We start from the raw sequence: 26,858 nt of genomic DNA on the forward strand, positions 1-26,858 counted from the left end.
GCCCTCGGAGGATGTTGTAAAAATTGAAATGGCCCTTGAGAGGAAAAAGGTTCCCCACCCCTGGTTTAGAGAGATTAATGCAGCTGATGTGTGTCTTAGTCAACCCGGGTCAACCCGGTATCACGGCAAGACGTGAACATGTGACGATTTACCACGCTGGGAGACGTGAAGATGTCACAATTTCGTCCCCTCAAACGTGACAGTTACACGGTATTGTTAACATGGCCCAACCAATGGAGAAATACCTGGAAATGCCAAGCAAATGCTACCACGATGGTCGGTTGTTATTGTCAATATTAATATAATAATGATCTATGTTTTAATAGTGACACTCGATTACGCCGATTTTTTTTGTTGCCCCAGCTGGTCGACACCTCTTTTAGCAGAAACAAAGGTTACATTAATGTATATTAATGTGTATATATATATATATGGATCCTATTAATATCTAATTGTAAAATTCAATATGCTTTAACCACCAGGTGTCCCTTTCTATCAGCTGTGCACCGTTATGGTGTAAATACAGCCGATCTACCAATTGGATCAAATATAAAAGTCAGCCGAATTAGTGTTGATACTGCAAGGAGAGCTATTCTGTGAAAAGAAATGTAAGATGTTGTTTAATTGCTGATATATTTATGATCCACGTCACGTTTTCAGTTTGGGCCGCAGTTGTTCCTGTTTGTCTAGAAGTCTTTTCAGCAGGGCTCTATAAATAGCGAACTACGGCAAATATGTTATGCTGCCGAACCATGTATTACAATGCCGTTATGTGATGACTTTCAAAGAGAAAAGCAAGCACACTGATTTCACATTGCATAAACACATTTCCCAACGTACATTGCGGCTAAACCATCGAATCACCTGAGCTGAGGATCTTGCCTACGTCTGTTTCCGGTATTGTTTATGACGGGTGTATTTTTGTATTTTCGCATTTAAATTTGTATTTACATTAAAGTATTTCGTAAGGCCTTCTAAAATGTTTTTAAATATAACTACGGTTCTAATTGAAGAGTTTGTAAATTAAAATGAACCGAAGCTGTCACGTCCGTTAATTCCACATCCACACGCATGGATTAACATCGATTTAATACATTAATGTAGCCTTTGTTTCTGCTAAAAGAGGTGTCGACCAGCTGGGGCAAAAAGAAAATCGGCGAAATCGAGTGTTACTATTAAAAAATAAATCATTATTATATTAATATTGACAATAACAACCGACCGTCGTGGTAGCATTTGCTTGGCCTTTCCGGGTATTTCTCCACTGGTTGGGCCATGTTAACAATACGGTGTAACTGTCATGTTTGAAGCGACGAAACTGTGACATCTTCACGTCTCCCAGCATGGTAAATCGTCACATGATACCGGGTTGGTCTTAGTAGATACAGGGAACATGTGCTCCTCTGGGTGATGTCATGAATCCAGACAGGATGCTGTTTGGTTTCTTAGTAATGTGAAACTAACTGATCACAAAGAAATATTACTGTATATAGAGATAGAAAGCTTTTTAAAATATCAAGCTAGAATTTGCCACCTTGTTGTACCTTTGGTGAGAATCAGCTCCTCTGAAGTAAAGTGCTGTAAAGGATGTGTTCCTCTCCACAGAGGGAAGAGGAAGAGTCGTGTTCCTGTGGAGGAGCAGCCGTCCAGCTGTGCTCTGTGTCAGGACGTCCTGAAGGATCCAGTCTCTACCAGCTGTGGACACTGGTTCTGCAGACAGTGCATCAGCTCATACTGGGAGCAGCAACCTCCATCAGGAGGCTCCTCCTGTCCTCAGTGTGGAAAGAGATCCAGAACCAGAGCTGGCCTGCAGACAGCCAGTCAGACCAGAACTGTACGAGGTAAGAGACCAAACACATGCAGCGTCTTTACCTCCGTCTGGGCGCTGGGCCTCTACTCTTCCAAAGAAACACTATCATCTAACTAGGGCTGCAACAAACTACTAATTTGATAATCGATTAATCTATCGATTAATTAAACGATTAATCGACTATTCGGACTATTATGCCTTGCACAATTTCTCAAACGCTCTTATTTAGCCATCAACTTTTAGATTTAGCTTGAGGTTGTTTTAGGCATGTGGAAACTAACAATGAAGACAATAAAGATGAATACTTGATTCAAAAATACATATATTATTAAATTAACTAAACACATTTTGAACAAAATTAACATTGCTTTTTATTTAAATTAAATAAATAATATTTCACATCAAAAGAAACAACGGTGTTAAGCCTGTTTTTCAGGTTTCAGGCTCGAAAATGACATTACCAGAACAAATGACCATGTCTTCCCTTCTAAAAGGGTTAAATTAATAATCTTTTTTCTCAAAGTAATGATAAACCTGTGAGTTGGATGTAGAAAAGTCAGAAATATGTTGTACTTATAGTGAAAACTCACATTGAATGATGGGTTAGTAGACTAAAACCTTTAGGAATCCAAAGTACAACATATAAGAAGTACCCTGTATCAAGATTGATGCAAAACAAGTGATATTTGACCTTTTTAGAGAGATTTAGCAAAAAAAACCTCTTTTGGGGTCATTTGGGTGGATTTTTCATATCTCTGGCTCCCCTTGCTGGATTTTGACATGTGACATCTCTTTCTAACCGTCAGAGTCAATGGAATCGAGGAGAACTCCCACATAGTCCTTATTTGGTCATGTGTGTGTTAGACTGCGGCATAGCCAAGACCGGAAGCAGCAGCCACTCTGGTGGCTATCATTAGCAGCTAACTGTTGCTCTCCGATTTTTACATAAAAATGGAATTATGGATTATAAATGAAAAAGTTTATTATACAGAAACATTATCAACCTATGGATTAACCGATTCAGCCGCTTTTTTTCTCGTTTTAATGCCATTGAACACGTCTTTTGATCAGATTGACAGCTACGGTGAGACGATCTCCCGTAAAGGCTCCGTAAAGGTACTTGTTGTGATGTCTGTGTTTGCTTCCCCTGTCGGAGTTTGTATCTTTCAGTGTTGAGGTGGGCACCGTTAGATTCTGTGTCTTTACGATCATAAACGATGTGTTGGATGTGCAGAGCTAGGATAAGTAATAAGGGAGCTAGGAGTGATTTTCGGTGCGGTAATAGGTTAGCATTTTTCGCTCGGGGCTAATTCAGAGGGTCAGTGTTAGAATTGTGTGTTTTTTTTTTGTTTTTTTTAAAGAAAAATATCAGTTAAATTAGTTTTTGCCTGTTATATGGATATAAAATATTCATAGTTTATTAAATATTAAGGTTCCTTAGACGTTGTTTCCTGATAATGACGCGATTTCGGACCCGGACTCGGGTCCGTGGGGCCTAAGAGGTTTTAACAAATCGTATTAAATAATGTGATGACAGAACTGTACACAGAATAGCTGAAACTTTAACAAATCATTAACCCATGTTTGTATAATGTAGTTAACTCCATGTGTTGCTGCTAGCATACATAACACCTGACGTGGAAACGTTACTCGTGGACGGGGCTACAGAGCTGCTAGAAAGACAGTCGAACTCTGAGCATTCCTCCGTCTGGATGTGGTGCACTTTTGCTAAATGTTGAGACAAATTGCTTGTGTTACCGCCCTTACATGATAAACTCTTTTTGCACTTTTGGCAACGAGCATTCTCCACATCGAGACGGGTAAAGTTTAACCACACCTCGGAGCGCGTTCTCTCCGCCATCTCCGCAGTGTGTTGCATGCATGTAGCATCTGCGTGTGTGTGTAAACTGCCCCGCCCCCTCGCACACAGCCGGGGGAGAAAAAGATCTCTCTTCTGGATTGGAAAGATCGAAAATACATCATGGACGCATTTTTTTGTCTTTTTGCATATTAGAAACGAGTTGGCGACACTAAGACTGCGATATAATGCTTATGTAGCAATAATACATGACATATATTTTAAATGTCTCCAGTACCGATAAAAAGACCGATAACGTCGGAGCTTAACGGCGCGTAAAACACACGTGATGACGTCACCAACGAATCGACGACTGAATTAGTTGGCAATTAATTTGGTAATCGATTTGAATCGATTAAGTCGACTAGTTGTTGCACCCCTACATCTAACCCTAACCCATATCCCTCTTTAAGGCATTGCTTTTTAAGTGTGTACAAACACATTTACCATGTGACAGCAGTTTTTCCCTAAAAAATGCTTTGTCTTAATCTCAGAGAAACATTAGCCCTGCACAAATATAACATTTATGTATGATAGTATAGATATCTGCCAGCTAGTATTTGGGTTAGGGGTTAGGGCTCTTAGGGTTAGGGCTCTTAGGGTTAGGGTTAGGGTCATGTCCACAATTTTTCATTTGTATTTTGTTTAGTGTCGTGTTGTAAAGCATTGATCTTCTTCCAGGTATTTTTTTGAAGTGTGAATGAGAAAAAAGAAAGCAGTGTTTTTCTTCGTTATACTTATACTGGACAGACATAAGCTCAGTGGAACGTCAACCCTGCAAATAACTTTTACAGAAGATAGTAGAGATATCTGGGGCCGTATTCACAAATGATTTTAGGGCTAAAAGTAGCTCCTAACTGGCGAATTTAGGAGAAACTCCTAAAGATAATGGGCGTGTCAGTCTTAAATTTAGGACTCCTAATTTTATTCACTAAGAGCAATTCACAAAGTATTTTAGGCCTAAAAGTAGCACCTAAGTCTGGGAGAGCTTAAAAGTCCTCGAGAGGACTCCTAACTCAGTAAGACCTATTCACAAAGAATCTGAAAATGGCTGCGAGACGAAATGTTTTGGAGACAATGGAAGACTGTGAATTGATCAAGAGATATAGGCAAAATCGTGAGGGTATCAAACTTGTTTGAATCCCGACTAACAGGAATAACCCGATTAGTCCGGAAAAAAAATGTTTGGCACTGCGATATTTAGCAACAGGGAAAATGCAACTTTGCAATGCCGACGATTTAGGAATATCGCAACCATCAGTCAGCCGTGCCATAAACCAAACCATCAACGCACTCTCTAGACCACATATCATCCAACTGTTTATCCGGTTTCCTTTGGACAATCAACAACTACACAGGATCAAAGCCAACTTCATGGCAATGCAGTTATGCCCGGTGTGGTCGGTGCTATTGACGGGACGCACATACAAATAATTGCGCCATCAAAAGATGAGGACGTGTTCTTCAATAGAAAGAAAGTACATTCCATCAACACGCAGATTGTTTTCATTCATCATGATAGGGGGACTTGAACGGCGGTATGGGCTGTTATTGAAAGTGTTTAAGTGCTGGAAATATGCTCATTGGATAATAGTTTGCAGGGTGCTTTTAATTGCCTCCTTGATTTAATGCAATTTACGTATTTTTATTGTTTGCTCTCTCTCTTTAACGTGCATATACAACGTCATTATCGTGGTCTGCACAAACTTGTCATCATGCGTGTATTCTGCTAACTGCACTGTCCATAACTATTTGATAGGAATACATTTCTAGCCTAGGCTATTTCCTTGTTTTTCGGTGATTTAGTGGGCTCGTTTGTGGGATGTTGCAGATGAGTTTCGCCGAGACCGCCTGCTCTGAACAACCAATCACCGTACTGACCGCTTCTAAACTCATGCACGAGAATCGACGTAATCCATAGCAACGGCGCGTCACTCTTAGTTCACTCTTAGTGATTTATCCTTAGTATGAGTAGGTCTCAGCGGCTTTGTGAATAACTTTTAAGAAAAAACTCGTACGTAAAATGTTTTAGCGCGAGTTAGGAGCACTCCTAGCGGTAAGATAAAATGCTTTGTGAATACGGCCCCTGATGTCTAGGATTGTTGTCTTTGTGTCCAGGAATCTTCCTGTTTCATCTGTTCTGGGTTAAGCATCGTGTTGTACAGCTTCCATCAAGCTGTTTTATTAAAATCATCACTTTTTCTTCATCCTCAGATTCTCAAAAGCATTTTCCTGATTCTCTCCCGTTTGCTTCTCTTCCAGCAGGTAGTGGTCTGCAGGAGGTTTTAGTTAAACATAGGATCAGTCTGAGGAGGAGATGTGAACGTGTGATTGAAGGAACTGATCAAAGTGAAACCCTCCTCAACAGCATCTTCACTGAGCTCTACATCACACAAGGCCAGAGTGAAGAGGTTAATACCCAACATGAGGTGAGGCAGCTGGAGACAGCTTCCAAGAAGGAGACCCTCCATGACACTCCAATCAAGTGCCAGGACATCTTTAAAGCCTTACCTGACCAACAGACTCACATCAGAGCGGTCCTGACCAACGGAGTCGCTGGAGTTGGAAAAACCTTCTCAGTGCAGAAGTTCACTCTGGACTGGGCCGAGGGTTTGGGAAACCAAGATGTCAGTCTGGTGATCCCGCTCTCCTTCAGGGAGCTGAACCTGATCAAAGGTGAGCAGTACAGTCTTCTCAGGCTGCTCCATGTTTTCCATCCAACCTTACAGAAGCTCACAGCAGAGCAGCTGGCTGTCTGCAAAGTGCTGCTCATCTTTGACGGCCTGGATGAAAGCAGACTTTCTCTGGACTTCAGAAACAATGAGGTTGTGTCTGATGTCTCTCAGCAGTCCTCAGTCAACGTGCTGCTGACAAACCTCATCAGGGGGAAGCTGCTTCCCTCGGCTCTCGTCTGGATAACTTCCAGACCTGCAGCGGCCAATCAGATCCCTCCTGAGTGTGTGGACAGGGTAACAGAAGTACGAGGCTTCACTGACGCCCAGAAGGAGGAGTACTTCAGGAGGAGATCGAGTGATGAAGACCTGTCCAGCAGAATCATCTCTCACATCAAGAGCTCCAGGAGCCTCCACATCATGTGTCTGATCCCAGTCTTCTGCTGGATCACTGCTGCAGTTCTGGACGACATGTTGACTACAGACCAGAGAGGAGAACTGCCCAAGACCCTCACTGACATGTACTCACACTTCCTGCTGGTCCAGACCAAGAGGAAGAAGCAGAAGTATGAAGAGGGACATGAGACGAGTCCACAGCAGCTGAAGAAGAAGAAGAAGAAGTATGAAGAGGGACATGAAACGAGTCCAGAGCAGCTGACGGAGGCTGACAGGGAGGTTCTTCTGAAGCTGGGGAGGCTGGCGTTTGAACATCTGAAGAAAGGAGACATCATGTTCTACCAAGAAGACCTGCACCGCTGTGGTCTTGAGGTCACCGAGGCCTTGGTGCACTCAGGAGTTTGTACACAGATCTTCAAAAGAGAGAGTTTGATCTTCCAGAAAACAGTCTACTGCTTTGTTCATCTGAGCATTCAGGAGTTTCTGGCTGCAGTCTACATGTTCCACTGTTACACCAACAGAGACAAAGCGGTACTGGAGGACTTCCTGAAGAGAGACCGGTACTATAACAACAGTGTTCAGGATTACCCATCCCTGGATGTCTTCCTGAAGGGAGCCATGGAGAAATCCCTCAGAAGTAAAAATGGCCACCTGGACCTGTTTGTCCGCTTTCTCCACGGCCTCTCTCTGGAGTCCAACCAGAGGCTCTTAGGAGGCCTGCTGGGTCAAACAGACAACCGTCCAGAAATCCTCCAAACAGCCATCAACAACCTGAAGAAGATGAACAGTTATGAAATCTCTCCTGACAGGAGCATCAACATCTTCCACTGTCTGACAGAGATGAAGGACCTCTCAGTAACTCAGGAGATCACAGAGTTCCTGAAGTCAAAGAAAAGATCAGAGAAGGAACTCTCTGTGATCCACTGCTCTGCTCTGGCCTACATGCTGCAGATGTCAGAGGAGGTTCTGGATGAGTTGGACCTGGATCAGTACAACACATTAAAGGAAGGACGACGGAGACTGATTCCAGCTGTGAGGAACTGCAGGAAGGCCAAGTAAGTCCAGATGTGATTAACTTTATAAACTAGATCAGAAGTTTAGTTCTTCAAATATCAGTTATTTTATTTATTATAATAATTATTACCTTTTACAGTTTTTAGTTCTCTTCATATTCCTTTTCCAACAAAGGAAGGATTTTAGAGGTTTTCTCACAGCAGCATGTGTATTTTTCAGTTATCAGTGAATGCAGTCATTCCGATATCATTCAGTTTGTTCAACATCTGTTTTTACCACAATGTAAGAGTTTAAAATAAGATCTGACAGGCTGACAATGAATATAGAAAACTAATATTATATTGCGTTCACTAACAGTGAATGTTACTCAGAACATGAACTTGTTTCTTAAACAAGGCCCGGCCCCCCGACTGACAATTTACCTCAGCAAAACGCAGATTCTAAACGCATTAAATTAATGCACACAATGTTTGAATATTGTTCAAATATTTGTTTACAGTGTTCTTAATACAGTTTGCTATCTGTGTACTTTTTTCTGTTGATTTTTTGTTTTATATTTTATGTATGCACCATGACATCAAGTCAAATTCCTCGTACGTGTGAACCTACCTGGCAATAAACCCGTTTCTGATTCTGATTCATCAAATTCTTTGAATTAATATAATGTTTCCTCTCTTTATGCTAACTCTTTTTGTAATATTTGTGTGACAGACTTATTAACTGTGGACTCTCAAAGTCTCACTGTGAAGTCGTGGCCTCGGCTCTGAAGTCGGACCCCTCGCATCTGAGAGATCTGGACCTGAGTCTCAACGAGCTGCAGGATTCAGAAGTGGAGCCGCTGAGTTCTGGACTAAAGAGTCCAAACTGCAGACTGGAGACTCTCCGGTCAGTTCAATAAATGGATATAATAATATAATTACTGTAATTAGATATTTTTCTCTGTTTTCAACATTTGTAGAATTTTCCCGGGATAAAATACATTGAAATCATTTTCTTCTGTATCTGCTAATGGATGAACATTGATCATAATAACAAAGATCAGAGAAGGTGAATGTGTGACCGAGAGTGTTTGAGCTTCCACAGACTCACTCTGTGCTCCATGAGTCAGTGGAGATGCTGTGAGGGAGATGAAGGAGTTGATAAACATTTCATGAGAGAAACTGCTGCAGAGAGTCTGAGATCATCAGGGATTTGTTTCTACTTCATTGCTAAAGCTTCTTCAGATTATTAAACCTGGAGTTATTTCAAACAGGAACTTTGTTTTCTAAAGTTACATCATGTTTTCTTTATTCAGTCTGAGGAACTGCAGTTTGTCAGAGATCAGCTGTTCTGCTCTGGCCTCAGCTCTGAAGTCCAACATCCATCTGAGAGATCTGGACCTGAGTCAGAACTATCTGCAGGATTCAGGAGTGAAGCTGCTGAGAGCTCTTCTGGAGAGTCCAGACTGCAGACTGAAGACTCTCAGGTCAGTTCTCCATCTTTTACTTCTGTGCTGAGATGAAGAGTTGTGTTGACTCTGAGCTGCAGACATCAGGCTGATATCACTCTGATCCTCACTGAGCATCTTAATGCTGACTATCCTACCCTGCATAATGCACTCATCTCAAACACCTGAAACTCACCTTATATTCTGAAGCATGCCTTAAATAAATGATACTCAAAATACAACAAGAACATATTTCTATTAAAACTCTTCAACATCTAATATGTTTGTATTAGTCAATAAATAAAACAAAACAGAAAATGAATAATAATAAAAAGAACCAAAATAACAAAATGCTTTTCAAAGTATAAAAAAATGTTCAAAAGGGGCAAGAAGAAGAAGCTTCTAAACGTTTCTGGTCTTTCCCCTCTAGCATACATAGTTCATGAAAATCAGAGTTCAGTTCATCGTCATCAGCATCTGTGATATTTCATACGTTGTTTTAAAAAATAAAATAAAATAAATAATCTTTACAGGTCAACCACAATCGTCAAAGTCAAGAATAAGCAGGAAATCACGGCTCCTGATCATAACCATTAGTATATTGTTCTGAAAAGTTTGAGATCATCAGGGATTTGTTTCTACTTCATTGCTAAAGCTTCTTCAGATTATTAAACTTGGAGTTATTTCAAACAGGAACATTGTTTTCTAAAGTTACATCATGTTTTCTTTATTCAGTCTGACGAGCTGCAGGTTGTCAGAGATCAGCTGTTCTGCTCTGGCCTCAGCTCTGAAGTCGAACATCCATCTGAGAGATCTGGACCTGAGTGAGAACGCTCTGCAGGATTCAGGAGTGAAGCTGCTGAGAGATCTTCTGGAGAGTCCAGACTGCAGACTGGAGACTCTCAGGTCAGTTCTCCATCTTTTACTTCTGTGCTGAGATGAAGAGAGTTGTGTTGACTCTGAGCTGCAGACATCAGGCTGATATCACTCTGATCCTCACTGAGCATCTTAACCTGTTGAACCCCATCGACCCGCCCCCGGGGCGGAAAAACGCATAATCTGCAGGAAACAGCGTCTGAGGGCTTCTTAATATTTAATAACCTATGAATGTTTCATATCCATGTAACGGGAAGAAACTCAGCAAACTGATCTTTTCTTTCTTTCTTTGCAAAAAAAACCCACAAAGCTAACGCTGAGCCTCTGAATTAGCCACGAGCGAAAAAATCTTAAGGCCGTTAGCACAGAACTCTAGCTACACTGATCGATATACTTAATGGATCTGCACAAACAAGCTTAGCTAACATCCTGAGAGTCCACCGATTATATAAATATAAGGATCATCACTGAGCGATCAGAACTCGTGACAGGGGAAGCAAATACAGACAACACACAACGTAGCTTTAGGTAGCAAAACACGGAGATATGCTCACCTTAGCTGTTATTCTGATCAAAAGTCGTGTTCAATGGCATTAAAACGAGAAAATAGCGGCTGAAGGTTAATTAGACCCTCCAGAAAAACGCGATCGCAGAATTTAGCGCATAATCAGCAAAATGGCGCATATTTATCAAAAGGCCGCATAATCCCCACATTTTTCCACACAAAGTTGAGAAAGAAAAAAAGTTAACTCGTCTTGACGTGACGTCATCAGCTCGCGCATCACAGAATGTAAACAACACTGTATGGAGTGAACGTGTGGAGCTCACACGATAGAGAAAACACCAAGATGAAAAAATCTAATCCATCTCATTTACCGACGAACATTTCTACTAAAGACCGGGCAAAAAGTGGGGGGAAACTATTCTGCACCCCGTGCAACTGTGTGTTGGAGCATAAGAGAAAATCGACGGTGACGACCCACTTTGATTCATTCAAACATTCGAAAATGCTTTCTGCTGCTGCGGACAAGAAAGCCAAACAACGCACGTTCACCGAGGCATCAACCTCCAAAACCCATTCGAGGGCTACAAGAAACGAAGTGAGTAGCCTACAAGATTGAAGCTGGTCAGATAACGAATGAGTAAATGAAAACAGAATGAGGCGGAGAAGTGTGTGTGTGTGTGTGTGTGGGGGGGGGGGGGGTGGTGAGATTAAAATAGCCCAATTGCTTTTACAATAAATAAACATTGAATGTGTTTAATTGAATAGTAAAGGGGTTTAACGTTAGTGACAGGTTGAGTGTGAGAGAGAATAAATAAGACAGCTCAATATTTTAAAAAAATGTTTATTCTTTTTTCCCGCATATTTCGCAACTTTCCGCATATTTCGCAACTTCCCGCAATTTCACCGCATAAAAACACATAAAAACCCTGCATATTTAATCGCATAATCAAGGAATTTAGCCCGCATAATCAAGGATTTTTGCCCGCGTTTTTCTGGAGGGTCTAGTTAATCCATAGGTTAATCCAATGTGTCTGTCACTTTGAAAAAATTATTGATAATCCATAATTCAATTTTTATGCAAAAATCGGAGAATACAAATTAGCTGCTAATGGTAGCCACCATATGTTAGCGCAGCTTCCGGTTTTTCTACGCGTCTCTCTCACTCCTTATTTGGTAACCTGTGTGTATGTGGAACTTCCCCTCGATTCCATTGGCTCTGACGGTTAGAAAGAGATGTCAATCATCAAAATCTACCAAGGGGGGGGGGGGGGGGCAGCAGAGATATGGAAAATCCACCCAAATGACCCCAGAAGTGTTTTTTTTTTATAAACCTCTCTAAAAAGGTCAAATATCACTTGTTTTGCATCAATCTTGATACAGGGTACTTATTATATGTTGTACTTTGGATTCCTAAAGCTTTTAGTCTACTAACCCATCATCCAAGGGTAGTTTTCACAATAAGTAGAAAATAATATTTGGACGGACACTATAATTTACAGTTTTTTACCATGTTCAATCTGAATTTTCTTTAAAATAAAACACATCTATATTGATTTTGAATTTTCTACATCCAACTGACAGGTTTATCATTACTTTGAGAAAAAAGATTATTAATTTTCCCCTTTTAGAAGGGAAGATATGGTCATTTGTTCTGGGAATGTCATTTTCGAGCCTGAGACCTGAAAAAGAGGGATGGGGTTCAACAGGTTAAATAAATTATATAAAAATTCAACAAGAATATATTTCTATTAAAACTCCTCAACATCTAATATGTTATTATTATTATTGTTGTATTTGTCAATTTATTGAACATGTTTAAAAAAAACAAATAAAACAAACAGAAAATGAATAATAATAAAAAGAAGCAAAATAACAAAATACTTTTCAAAGTATAAAAATAAATACTCAAGTAGTTTCCTTCATGTTCAAAAGGGGCAAGAAGAAGAAGCTTCTAAACGTTTCTGGTCTTTCCCCTCTAGCATACATAGTTCATGAAAATCAGAGTTCAGTTCATCGTCATCAGCATCCGTGATATTTCATACGTTGTTTTAAAACAAAAAAAAAACAAAAAAAACGTACAAATCTAAAAAACAAAAGAAATAATCTTTACAGGTCAATCACAATCGTCAAAGACAAGAATAAGCAGGAAATCACGGCTCCTGATCATAACCATTAGTATATTGTTCTGAAAAGTAGTTTTAGTTTAGATGAAGCTGCTCAGTATTTCAGCTCATCATTCCAGCTATTCCACAGATCAACACCTTTCTCTGTTATGAAGTGAAGTTTGGAATTTGTACGTATATGTGTTTTTTGAATATGCAGTTTCCTCTCAGCACGTCGGTTTTCTCTGAGTGAACAGTCCCTGGATACCATGAGGCCGTTGTTGATTTGTGGCTTTGAACATCATTTGGAGAGTTTTATAGTCAACCAGGTCTTGTAGTTTCAGTGTTTTTAGATTGATAAATAATCCATTTGTTGGCTCTCTGTTTTCTGAAGCTACACGATGCTTTTACTGACTGAATAGTTCAAACTGAAGATGCTGTGATTTGATGACTCCACTATTCCTCAAATAAATATTCTGGATGTTTTTCTTCACATTTCTTCAAAATTCCTCCTGAAATATTTGTGATCTTTGTAAACGTTGAGATCTTGAGTTGAATCACTTTCTGTGGGTTTGATTGGTCTGGCTGCACATCATGAGTTTGTGTAGATGGAGCAGAGTTTCAGATGTGAAGTCACCTCTTTATTATTGAAGCAGAAGCACGTTGTCTTTAATATTAATGAGAGATCTTTTCACTGTTTGTCTCTTACACTTTTTACCTGTTTGGAGTTTCCACTTTCTAACCTTCTTCATCTCTGAACAGATTATTAAACCTGGAGTTATTTCAAACAGGAACATTGTTTTCTAAAGTTACATCATGTTTTCTTTATTCAGTCTGGAGGACTGCAGGTTGTCAGAGATCAGCTGTTCTGCTCTGGCCTCAGCTCTGAAGTCCAACATCCATATGAGAGATCTGGACCTGAGTGAGAACTATCTGAAGGATTCAGGAGTGGAGCTGCTGAGAGATCTTCTGGAGAGTCCAGACTGCAGACTGGAGACTCTCAGGTCAGTTCTCCATCTTTTACTTCTGTGCTGAGATGAAGAGAGTTGTGTTGACTCTGAGCTGCAGACATCAGGCTGATATCGCTCTGATCCTCACTGAGCATCTTAACCTGTTGAACCCCATCGATCCGCCCCCGGGGCGGAAAAATGCATAATCTGCAGGAAACAGCGTCTGAGGGCTTCTTAATATTGAATAACCTATGAATGTTTCATATCCATGTAACGGGAAGAAACTCAGTTAACTGATCTTTTCTTTACCACAAAGCTATCGCTGAGCCTCTGAATTAGCCACGAGCGAAAACATCTTAAGGCCGTTAGCACAGAACTCTAGCTACACTGATCGATATACTTATTGGATCTGCACAAACAAGCTTAGCTAACATCCTGAAAGTCCACCGATTATATAAATATAAGGATCATCACTGAGCGATCAGAACTCGTGACAGGGGAAGCAAATACAGACAACACACAACGTAGCTTTAGGTAGCAAAACATGGACATATGCTCACCTTAGCTGTTATTCTGATCAAAAGTCGTGTTCAATGGCATTAAAACGAGAAAATAGCGGCTGAAGGTTAATCCATAGGTTAATCCAATGTGTCTTTCACTTTGAAAAAAGTATTGATAATCCATAATTCAATTTTTATGCAAAAATCGGAGAATACAAATTAGCTGCTAATGGTAGCCACCAGATGTTAGCGCAGCTTCCGATTTTTCTACGCGTCTCTCTCACTCCTTATTTGGTAACCTGTGTGTGTATGTGGAACTTCCCCTCGATTCCATTGGCTCTGACGGTTAGAAAGAGATGTCAATCATCAAAATCCACCATGGGGGGGGGGGGGGGGGGCGGCACCTGAGATATGGAAAATCCACCCAAATGACCCCAGAAGTGGTTTTTTTTTTTATAAACCTCTCTAAAAAGGTCAAATATCACTCATTTTGCATCAATCTTGATACAGGGTACTTATTATATGTTGTACTTTGGATTCCTAAAGCTTTTAGTCTACTAACCCATCATCCAAGGGTAGTTTTCACAATAAGTAGACAATAATATTTGGACGGACACTATAATCTACAGTTTTTTACCATGTTCAATCTGAATTTTTTTTTAAATAAAACACATCTATATTGATTCTGACTTTTCTACATCCAACTGACAGGTTTATCATTACTTTGAAAGAAAAGATTATTAATTTTCCCCTCTTAGAAGGGAAGATATGGTCATTTGTTCTGGGAATGTCATTTTCAAGCCTGAGACCTGAAAAAGAGGGATGGGGTTCAACAGGTTAAATAAATTATATAAAAATTCAACAAGAATATATTTCTATTAAAACTCCTCAACATCTAATATGTTTGTATTATTATTATTGTTGTATTGGTCAATTTATTGAACATAAAAAAAAACAAATAAAACAAACAGAAAATGAATAATAATAAAAAGAAGCAAAATAAAAAAATATTTTTCAAAGTATAAAAATAAATACTCAAGTAGTTTCCTTCATGTTCAAAAGGGGCAAGAAGAAGAAGCTTCTAAACGTTTCTGGTCTTTCCCCTCTAGCATACATAGTTCATGAAAATCAGAGTTCAGTTCATCGTCATCAGCATCCGGGATATTTCATACGTTGTTTTAAAAAAAAAATATATATATATATTTGTACAAATCTATCAAAAAAAACCAAAAGAAATAATCTTTACAGGTCAATCACAATCGTCAAAGACAAGAATAAGCAGGAAATCACGGCTCCTGATCATAACCATTAGTATATTGTTCTGAAAAGTTTTTTTAGTTGAGATGAAGCTGCTCAGTATCTCAGCTCATCATTCCAGCTATTCCACAGATCAACACCTTTCTCTGTTATGAAGTGAAGTTTGGAATTTGTACGTATATGTGTTTTTTGAATATGCAGTTTCCTCTCAGCACGTTGGTTTTCTCTGAGTGAACAGTTCCTGGATACCATGAGGCCGTTGTTGATTTGTGGCTTTGAACATCATTTGGAGAGTTTTATAGTCAACCAGGTCTTGTAGTTTCAGTGTTTTTAGATTGATAAATAATCCATTTGTTGGCTCTCTGTTTTCTGAAGCTACACGATGCTTTTACTGAGTGAATAGTTCAAACTGAAGATGCTGTGATTTGATGACTCCACTATTCCTACAATAAATATTCTGGATGTTTTTCTTCACATTTCTTCAAAATTCATCCTGAAATATTTGTGATCTTTGTAAACGTTGTGATCTTGAGTTGAATCAGTTTCTGTGAGTTTGATTGGTCTGGCTGCACATCATGAGTTTGTGTAGATGGAGCAGAGTTTCAGATGTGAAGTCACCTCTTTATTATTGAAGGAGAAGCACGTTGTCTTTAATATTAATGAGAGATCTTTTCACTTTTTGTCTCTTACAGTTTTTACCTGTTTGGAGTTTCCACTTTCTAAACTTCTTCATCTCTGAACAGATTATTAAACCTGGAGTTATTTCAAACAGGAACTTTGTTTTCTAAAGTTACATCATGTTTTCTTTATTCAGTCTGAGGAGCTGCAGGTTGTCAGAGATCAGCTGTTCTGCTCTGACCTCAGCTCTGAAGTCCAACATCCATCTGAGAGATCTGGACCTGAGTGAGAACGCTCTGCAGGATTCAGGAGTGAAGCTGCTGAGAGCTCTTCTGGAGAGTCCAGACTGCAGACTGGAGACTCTCAGGTCAGTTCTCCATCTTTTACTTCTGTGCTGAGATGAAGAGAGTTGTGTTGACTCTGAGCTGCAGACATCAGGCTGATATCACTCTGATCCTCACTGAGCATCTTAACCTGTTGAACCCCATCGACCCGCCCCCGGGGCGGAAAAACGCATAATCTGCAGGAAACAGCGTCTGAGGGCTTCTTAATATTTAATAACCTATAAATGTTTCATATCCATGTAACGGGAAGAAACTCAGCTAACTGATCTTTTCTTTTCTTTCTTTGCAAAAAAAAACACAAAGCTAACGCTGAGCCTCTGAATTAGCCACGAGCGAAAAAATCTTAAGGCCGTTAGCACAGAACTCTAGCTACACTGATCGATATACTTAATGGATCTGCACAAACAAGCTTAGCTAACATCCTGAGAATCCACAGATTATATAAATATAAGGATCATCACTGAGCGATCAGAACTCGTGACAGGGGAAGCAAATACAGACAACACACAACGTAGCTTTAGGTAGCAAAACAAGGAGATATGCTCACCTTAGCTGCTATTCTGATCAAAAGTCGTGTTCAATGGCATTAAAACGAGAAAATAGCGGCTGAAGGTTAATTAGACCCTCCAGAAAAACGCGATTCTGCGATCGCAGAATTTAGCGCATAATCAGCAAAATGGCGCATATTTATCAAAAGGCCGCATAATCCCCACATTTTTCCACACAAAGTTGAGAAAGAAATAAAAAGTTAACTCGTCTTGACGTGACGCCATCAGCTCGCGCATCACAGAATGTAAACAACACTGTATGGAGTGAACGTGTGGAGCTCACACGATAGAGAAAACACCAAGATGAAAAAATCTAATCCATCTCATTTACCGACGAACATTTCTACTAAAGACCGGGCAAAAAGTGGGGGGAAACTATTCTGCACCCCGTGCAACTGTGTGTTGGAGCATAAGAGAAAATCGACGGTGACGACCCACTTTCATTCATTCAAACATTCGAAAATGCTTTCTGCTGCTGCGGACAAGAAAGCCAAACAACTCACCTTCACCGAGGCATCAACCTCCAAAACCCTTTCGAGGGCTACAAGAAACGAAGTGAGTAGCCTACAAGATTGAAGCTGGTCAGATAACGAACGAGTAAATGAAAACAGAATGAGGCGGAGAAGTGTGTGTGTGTGTGTGGGGGGGGGGGGGGGGTGTGTCTGTGTGTGTGAGATTAAAATAGCCCAATTGCTTTTACAATAAATAAACATTGAATGTGTTTAATTGAATAGTAAAGGGGTTTAACGTTAGTGGCAGGTTTTGTGTGAGAGAGAATAAATAAGACAGCTCAATATTTAAAAACAAATGTTATTCTTTTTTCCCGCATATTTAGCATATTTCGCAACTTCCCGCAATTTCACCGCATAAAAACACATAAAAACCCTGCATATTTAATCGCATAATCAAGGAATTTAGCCCACGTTTTTCTGGAGGGTCTAGTTAATCCATAGGTTAATCCAATGTGTCTGTCACTTTGAAAAAATTATTGATAATCCATAATTCAATTTTTATGCAAAAATCGGAGAATACAAATTAGCTGCTAATGGTAGCCACCAGATGTTAGCGCAGCTTCCGGTTTTTCTACGCGTCTCTCTCACTCCTTATTTGGTAACCTGTGTGTGTATGTGGAACTTCCCCTCGATTCCATTGGCTCTGACGGTTATAAAGAGATGTCAATCATCAAAATCTACCAAGGGGGGGGCAGCAGAGATATGGAAAATCCACCCAAATGACCCCAGAAGTGTTTTTTTTTTTATAAACCTCTCTAAAAAGGTCAAATATCACTTGTTTTGCATCAATCTGGATACAGGGTACTTATTATATGTTGTACTTTGGATTCTTAAAGCTTTTAGTCTACTAACCCATCATCCAAGGGTAGTTTTCACAATAAGTAGAAAATAATATTTGGACGGACACTATAATTTACAGTTTTTTACCATGTTCAATCTGAATTTTCTTTAAAATAAAACACATCTATATTGATTCTGACTTTTCTACATCCAACTGACAGGTTTATCATTACTTTGAAAGAAAAGATTATTAATTTTCCCCTTTTAGAAGGGAAGATATGGTCATTTGTTCTGGGAATGTCATTTTCGAGCCTGAGACCTGAAAAAGAGGGATGGGGTTCAACAGGTTAAATAAATTATATAAAAATTCAACAAGAATATATTTCTATTAAAACTCCTCAACATCTAATATGTTTGTATTATTATTATTGTTGTATTAGTCAATTTATTGAACATATTTTAAAAAAAACAACAAATAAAACAAACAGAAAATGAATAATAATAAAAAGAAGCAAAATAACAAAATACTTTTCAAAGTATAAAAATAAATACTCAAGTAGTTTCCTTCATGTTCAAAAGGGGCAAGAAGAAGAAGCTTCTAAACGTTTCTGGTCTTTCCCCTCTAGCGTACATAGTTCATGAAAATCAGAGTTCAGTTCATCGTCATCAGCATCCGGGATATTTCATACGTTATTTTAAAAAATATATATATATATATATATTTGTACAAATCTATCAAAAAATAATAATAATAATAATCTTTACAGGTCAATCACAATCGTCAAAGACAAGAATAAGCAGGAAATCACGGCTCCTGATCATAACCATTAGTATATTGTTCTGAAAAGTTTTTTTAGTTTAGATGAAGCTGCTCAGTATTTCAGCTCATCATTCCAGCTATTCCACAGATCAACACCTTTCTCTGTTATGAAGTGAAGTTTGGAATTTGTACGTATATGTGTTTTTTGAATATGCAGTTTCCTCTCAGCACGTTGGTTTTCTCTGAGTGAACAGTTCCTGGATACCATGAGGCCGTTGTTGATTTGTGGCTTTGAACATCATTTGGAGAGTTTTATAGTCAACCAGGTCTTGTAGTTTCAGTGTTTTTAGATTGATAAATAATCCATTTGTTGGCTCTCTGTTTTCTGAAGCTACACGATGCTTTTACTGACTGAATAGTTCAAACTGAAGATGCTGTGATTTGATGACTCCACTGTTCCTAAAATAAATACTCTGGATGTTTTTCTTCACATTTCTTCAAAATTCCTCCTGAAATATTTGTGATCTTTGTAAACGTTGAGATCTTGAGTTGAATCAGTTTCTGTGAGTTTGATTGGTCTGGCTGCACATCATGAGTTTGTGTAGATGGAGCAGAGTTTCAGATGTGAAGTCACCTCTTTATTATTGAAGGAGAAGCACGTTGTCTTTAATATTAATGAGAGCTCTTTTCACTTTTTGTCTCTTACAGTTTTTACCTGTTTGGAGTTTCCGCTTTCTAAACTTCTTCATCTCTAAACAGATTATTAAACCTGGAGTTATTTCAAACAGGAACTTTGTTTTCTAAAGTTACATCATGTTTTCTTTATTCAGTCTGAGGAGCTGCAAGTTGTCAGAGATCAGCTGTTCTGCTCTGGCCTCAGCTCTGAAGTCCAACATCCATCTGAGAGATCTGGACCTGAGTGAGAACGCTCTGCAGGATTCAGGAGTGGAGCTGCTGAGAGCTCTTCTGGAGAGTCCAGACTGCAGACTGGAGACTCTCAGGTCAGTTCTCCATCTTTTACTTCTGTGCTGAGATGATGAGAGTTGTGTTGACTCTGAGCTGCAGACATCAGGCTGATATCACTCTGATCCTCACTGAGCATCTTAACCTGTTGAACCCCATCGACCCGCCCCCGGGGCGGAAAAACGCATAATCTGCAGGAAACAGCGTCTGAGGGCTTCTTAATATTTAATAACCTATAAATGTTTCATATCCATGTAACGGGAAGAAACTAAGCTAACTGATCTTTTCTTTTCTTTCTTTGCAAAAAAAACCACAAAGCTAACGCTGAGCCTCTGAATTAGCCACGAGCGAAAAAATCTTAAGGCCGTTAGCACAGAACTCTAGCTACACTGATCGATATACTTAATGGATCTGCACAAACAAGCTTAGCTAACATCCTGAGAGTCCACCGATTATATAAATATAAGGATCATCACTGAGCGATCAGAACTCGTGACAGGGGAAGCAAATACAGACAACACACAACGTAGCTTTAGGTAGCAAAACAAGGAGATATGCTCACCTTAGCTTTTGTTCTGATCAAAAGTCGTGTTCAATGGCATTAAAACGAGAAAATAGCGGCTGAAGGTTAATTAGACCCTCCAGAAAAACGCGATTCTGCGATCGCAGAATTTAGCGCATAATCAGCAAAATGGCGCATATTTATCAAAAGGCCGCATAATCCCCACATTTTTCCACACAAAGTTGAGAAAGAAAAAAAGTTAGCTCGTCTTGACGTGACGCCATCAGCTCGCGCATCACAGAATGTAAACAACACTATATGGAGTGAACGTGTGGAGCTCACACGATAGAGAAAACACCAAGATGAAAAAATCTAATCCATGTCATTTACCGACGAACATTTCTACTAAAGACCGGGCAAAAAGTGGGGGGAAACTATTTTGCACCCCGTGCAACTGTGTGTTGGAGCATAAGAGAAAATCTACGGTGACGACCCACTTTGATTCATTCAAACATTCGAAAATGCTTTCTGCTGCTGGGAACAAGAAAGCCAAACAACTCACATTCACAGAGGCTTCAACCTCCAAAACCCTTTCGAGGGCTATAAGAAACGAAGTGAGTAGCCTACAAGATTGAAGCTGGTCAGATAACGAATGCGTAAATGAAAACAGAATGAGGCGGAGAAGTGTGTGTGTGTGTGTGTGGGGGGGGGGGTTGTGTCTGTGTGTGTGAGATTAAAATAGCCCAATTGCTTTTACAATAAATAAACATTGAATGTGTTTAATTGAATAGTAAAGGGGTTTAATGTTAGTGGCAGGTTGTGTGTGAGAGAGAATAAATAAGACAGCTCAATATTTAAAAATTGTTTTATTCTTTTTTCCCGCATATTTAGCATATTTCGCAACTTTCCGCATATTTCGCAACTTCCTGCAATTTCACCGCATAAAAACACATAAAAACCCTGCATATTTAATCGCATAATCAAGGATTTAAGCCCCGATAATCAAGGAATTTAGCCCGCATAATCAAGGATTTTTGCCCGCGTTTTTCTGGAGGGTCTAGTTAATCCATAGGTTGATCCAATGTGTCTGTCACTTTGAAAAAATTATTGATAATCCATAATTCAATTTTTATGCAAAAATCGGATAATACAAATTAGCTGCTAATGGTAGCCACCATATGTTAGCGCAGCTTCCGGTTTTTCTACGCGTCTCTCTCACTCCTTATTTGATAACCTGTGTGTGTATGTGGAACTTCCCCTCGATTCCATTGGCTCTGACGGTTAGAAAGAGATGTCAATCATCAAAATCTACCAAGGGGGGGGGGGGGGGCAGCAGTGATATGGAAAATCCACCCAAATGACCCCAGAAGTGTTTTTTTTTTTATAAACCTCTCTAAAAAGGTCATATCACTTGTTTTGCATCAATCTTGATACAGGGTACTTATTATATGTTGTACTTTGGATTCCTAAAGCTTTTAGTCTACTAACCCATCATCCAAGGGTAGTTTTCACAATAAGTAGAAAATAATATTTGGACGGACACTATAATTTACAGTTTTTTACCATGTTCAATCTGAATTTTCTTTAAAATAAAACACATCTATATTGATTCTGACTTTTCTACATCCAACTGACAGGTTTATCATTACTTTGAGAGAAAAGATTATTAATTTTCCCCTCTTAGAAGGGAAGATATGGTCATTTGTTCTGGGAATGTCATTTTCGAGCCTGAGACCTGAAAAAGAGGGATGGGGTTCAACAGGTTAAATAAATTATATAAAAATTCAACAAGAATATATTTCTATTAAAACTCCTCAACATCTAATATGTTATTATTATTATTGTTGTATTAGTCAATTTATTGAACATGTTTAAAAAAAAACAAATAAAACAAACAGAAAATGAATAATAATAAAAAGAAGCAAAATAACAAAATACTTTTCAAAGTATAAAAATAAATACTCAAGTAGTTTCCTTCATGTTCAAAAGGGGCAAGAAGAAGAAGCTTCTAAACGTTTCTGGTCTTTCCCCTCTAGCATACATAGTTCATGAAAATCAGAGTTCAGTTCATCGTCATCAGCATCCGTGATATTTCATACGTTGTTTTAAACAAATATATTAATATTAATATTAATATTAAAGAGAGATCTTTTCACTTTTTTTCTCTTACAGTTTTTACCTGTTTGGAGTTTCCACTTTCTAAACTTCTTCATCTCTGAACAGATTATTAAACCTGGAGTTATTTCAAACAGGAACTTTGTTTTCTAAAGTTTCATCATGTTTTCTTTATTCAGTCTGAGGAGCTGCAGTTTGTCAGAGATCAGCTGTTCTGCTCTGGCCTCAGCTCTGAAGTCCAACATCCATCTGAGAGTTCTGGACCTGAGTGAGAACGCTCTGCAGGATTCAGGAGTGAAGCTGCTGAGAGATCTTCTGGAGAGTCCAGACTGCAGACTGAAGACTCTCAGGTCAGTTCTCCATCTTTTACTTCTGTGCTGAGATGAAGAGTTGTGTTGACTCTGAGCTGCAGACATCAGGCTGATATCACTCTGATCCTCACTGAGCATCTTAATGCTGACTATCCTACCCTGCATAATGCACTCATCTCAAACACCTGAATCCCACCTTATATTCTGCAGCATGCTTTAAAGAAATTATATACAAAATACAACAAGAACATATTTCTATTAAAACTCCTAAACATCTAATGGTTTATTATATATTAAATGAAATATTTGTGATCTTTGTAAACGTTGAGATCTTGAGTTGAATCAGTTTCTGTGGGTTTGATTGGTCTGGCTGCACATCATGAGTTTGTGTAGATGGAGCAGAGTTTCAGATGTGAAGTCACCTCTTTATTATTGAAGCAGAAGCACGTTGTCTTTAATATTAATGAGAGATCTTTTCACTGTTTGTCTCTTACAGTTTTTACCTGTTCGAGTTTCCACTTTCTAAACTTCTTCCTCTCTGAACAGATTATGAAACCTGGAGTTACATCATGTTTTCTTTATTCAGACTGAGGAGCTGCAGCTTGTCAGAGATCAGCTGTTCTGCTCTGGCCTCAGCTCTGAAGTCCAACATCCATCTGAGAGATCTGGACCTGAGTCTGAACTATCTGAAGGATTTAGGAGTGAAGCTGCTGAGAGCTCTTCTGCAGAGTCCAGACTGCAGACTGGAGACTCTCAGGTCAGTAAGGGGTCTCTGCTGGTTTATTAGTTTAGTATTAAACACAGGGAGGTGGAGGTGTTTCTCTCACTGGGATCACAGCAAGTCAGTGATGTTACCCACTAACTGCAGGCTCTCTCTTTTATTCTTCTAAAAACAATATATTGTAAGCAAAGCTACATTTAGTTAAGAAGAGTGAAAATGTTACTCTGTTGTGTTTTCCTGTCATGTCTTTTGTTTCTAGATTACTGAGCAGTTACTTCCTGTGATGCAGCTGAGAGCAGTCAGTCGTAGTGTTTGCAGAGAAGATATGATGGGATGTAAAGCCTTAGATCAGTCAGGACTCTGAAGCTGACTAACTCAAAGAACAAACGCTTATTTTAAACTTGATCCAAAACTGTTGGATTGTGTTCATCCCTACAGGATCACAGGAGAGACGATCACAGCCAAGACCCAGAAGAACTGTGAGTACTGAAACCATATTCTCCATTCATTAAACCATTAAACTCTGATCCTAAAAGGTTCAACAGAAACATGTTTCACTCCATCTTGTTACAGCTCTCTCAATCATTTAGGGTTCTAATGTTTCTCTTTGTTTGAGTTTTATTATTATTGATGTCTTTTCTCTGTCACTTCTTCCCTCCATCAGGTGACTCTGCTGTGGAACAGGAAGTGAAGGCAGACAGAGAGGTGAGAGAGGAGCAGCTGCACCGTGTGGAGTTTATTGATGAGGTTTCACCACTGATTCAAATGTAGTTATTAGTCAGTGTTTTTGAATTCAGTCAAATGTAGCCCTGCTTTGACTAATGACTTATATGTGTACAGATGTATCAGATAAATTATTCAATACATCCTTTGTACTGAAGTATTCAAAAGTAAAGATTACATGTTTAATATCAATGATTTGCTGTGGCCAATAGTTTTCATTGCATTTACAGACCCTTGTAACTCTCTGATACCACCCACTGACTTGCTTGTAGAACCACGCACACCAAGCAGATAGCAACACCCATAAATCAAGAATGATGAGAGACTTTCTGTCCTCAATATTAAACAAACTGACAGTTTTTCTTCCATAAAAACAAATAATCGATTGCACTGAAAGCTTTTCTTGAACAAAGATTTGTCATCATAATTCTGCGGACGTTTAATTGACCAACTCGTATCAGAGTTAGGATTCAATTTGTTGCCAATTAGGTTTTTCACATGCAAGGAATTTGGTTTGGTTTGTTGTTGCAAAGAGAAGAAACATAAATAAAGAAGAGAAGAAATACAACTGTTTAAAAATGAAAGAATATTTCATTATACATCCGATCATCTGCTGTGAGCAATGTCCCGCCCCAATGTGCTGTGATTGGCTGGTAATACTGTGCTGTGATTGGATGTTACTGTACTCTGCGCTACAGTAATGACATGGCTCAGCACTACGTCACATGTTAACCGGTGACTAACCTGTTGGAAATCAACAATGAGTGGATCGATTTTAAATGTTGTTCACAATGTTCTCTGGAATTGTAGTTTGTGTTCATTGAGCTGAACTTCATTTTTATTCCAATCACTAACTTTGTGCCTTTCATAATTCCAGGCTCCAGTTTCCTTCTCACCGTAAAACACACCTGAATCTTCAGACAGGTAATCCTATAACAAGACCAAACACTACTTTAAAAGGATATGTATATAATTATTAGTATTTAATACGATAATTCCCACCATGAGGTGTTGCATCCCCTCTCTTTCCAGCAGATAATATAATGCCTCTATGTGTAAGATGGTATTCAGCAGTGGTTCTCAACCTGTCCCACTCGCGACCTCTCAGAATAACTGTTACATATTAAGTACATATATTGTATAAGCACATGCAGTACATACATATTTATACTTTAGGGGAACAAAAGTCCACCTCTGGGAACGTTGAGGAATATAAATATCTCAGTTTTCCTTAAAGCAGAAGACAGGAAGTGATTCACAGCAGATGTTATCAGTAGCAGAGTCACTACATTGATAAGGCCTCTGTATGAAGTGATTGTTGGTTATTTAATAAAAGTGTTTTCCTGTTTATCTTCCAGGTCCACATGGGAAAGATGCATTTTGCAGTGAAGATCAGATCAAAGCATATTCTAAACAGCAAAGAAAACATGAACTGGTGAAACAGGTTTTGGATACAGGGTGTCCGCGAACAATGCCTAAATCAAATACTTTCTAATGGTTTGTTTTTCTAATAAACCTTGCATTGGGTTGGTCACACAATTCATTCTCTTGTGCTTTGGTTTATCTGAATTATGATAAGGAGTTTAGTTATCACAAACTGTTGATAGATTGTTGTGCTATCTTACAATCAATATAGTAAATGTGAGGTCAATTGTGTCGCCAATGTATCGGGTTATAACTCGAAGTTGCGATGAGGTCTTAAAATGAATGGAAAGAGTCTTAAAAGGTATTACACTTGATTTCAGGATTCCTGCATATACCCTGGGATAACACACCTCTCGCTGCTACGCTGGCTAACGTTGTTGTTGTAAACAGGAAGTCAGCTGTGCTCTGTATGAGGATAAAGACACACGGTGAATTGTAAATTGTTTCCAAAGTAGAACATGTGTTTAGATACTGTGCTATACAAACATTAACATATTTTACCGTATTTTAATAGTGATACACGTTTCAAAATGATGTAGAAATAAGGACATAATGATACCGGTCAGTAAATATCATGAAATGTAAAGTGTGCTTACAAGACGCAGGCCACACGCATACTGTGACAGTTATAAAGGTACTATCTGGCTTTATTTCTAGGCTACTTTAGAAAAGGCACTTTATGTCTACTTTTGGTATGAATTATGTGATTGAGTTACAAAATAAATGTAATGTTATAAAAAAATATGTAAATTACATTTGCTAATCAAAATGTTGTTTACAAAGGGGTGACATACAAATATGTAATTGTATTTGAAAGGCCTATAAATGATAAGACATTCATTATGTTGCTGTTTTTAATTCTGTTCAAGTTAAAGTGAATATTTTAAAGAAAAGTTTGATATTAGTCAGTTTTTAGTAATACATTAAGGCTTAACTTTAGCATTTGTTTAAAAGTAAATTAATATGATTAGGTTCCATTGACAACACTACATTTTACACTAGTACATCTCTCTCATCAATATGTTTGAGGTTGCCCTCATAGGTCAGCTGGTGCTGGGGCTCTAGATAGATAGTTTATTGATCCCAATTTGGACAGTTATTTTTGTATAGAAGAAGGGAATGGACCTACAGACAGAGATGCTGTCATACCAACCTGCAGACCATCAACAA

At 38.8% G+C, this 26,858-nt stretch overlaps 1 protein-coding gene across 1 annotated transcript; it reads left to right on the plus strand.

Moving 5' to 3' along the window:
* Positions 1 to 1,605: 1,605 nt before the first annotated feature.
* LOC307026951 (NACHT, LRR and PYD domains-containing protein 14-like) lies at positions 1,606 to 26,528 on the plus strand (the record flags this gene model as incomplete). The annotated part of the gene is made up of 14 exons (XM_079695118.1): positions 1,606 to 1,841; positions 5,931 to 7,791; positions 8,462 to 8,635; positions 9,045 to 9,215; positions 9,912 to 10,082; positions 13,493 to 13,663; positions 16,181 to 16,351; positions 19,759 to 19,929; positions 22,688 to 22,858; positions 23,406 to 23,576; positions 23,979 to 24,019; positions 24,205 to 24,245; positions 25,141 to 25,187; positions 25,622 to 26,528. Coding segments are annotated over 13 exons (3,574 nt in total), but the record flags the coding sequence as incomplete, so codon positions are not given.
* Positions 26,529 to 26,858: the final 330 nt, after the last annotated feature.

Source organism: Notothenia rossii (genome assembly GCF_949606895.1).
Source record: "Notothenia rossii genome assembly, contig: scaffold_286, whole genome shotgun sequence".
Lineage (NCBI taxonomy): Eukaryota > Metazoa > Chordata > Actinopteri > Perciformes > Nototheniidae > Notothenia > Notothenia rossii.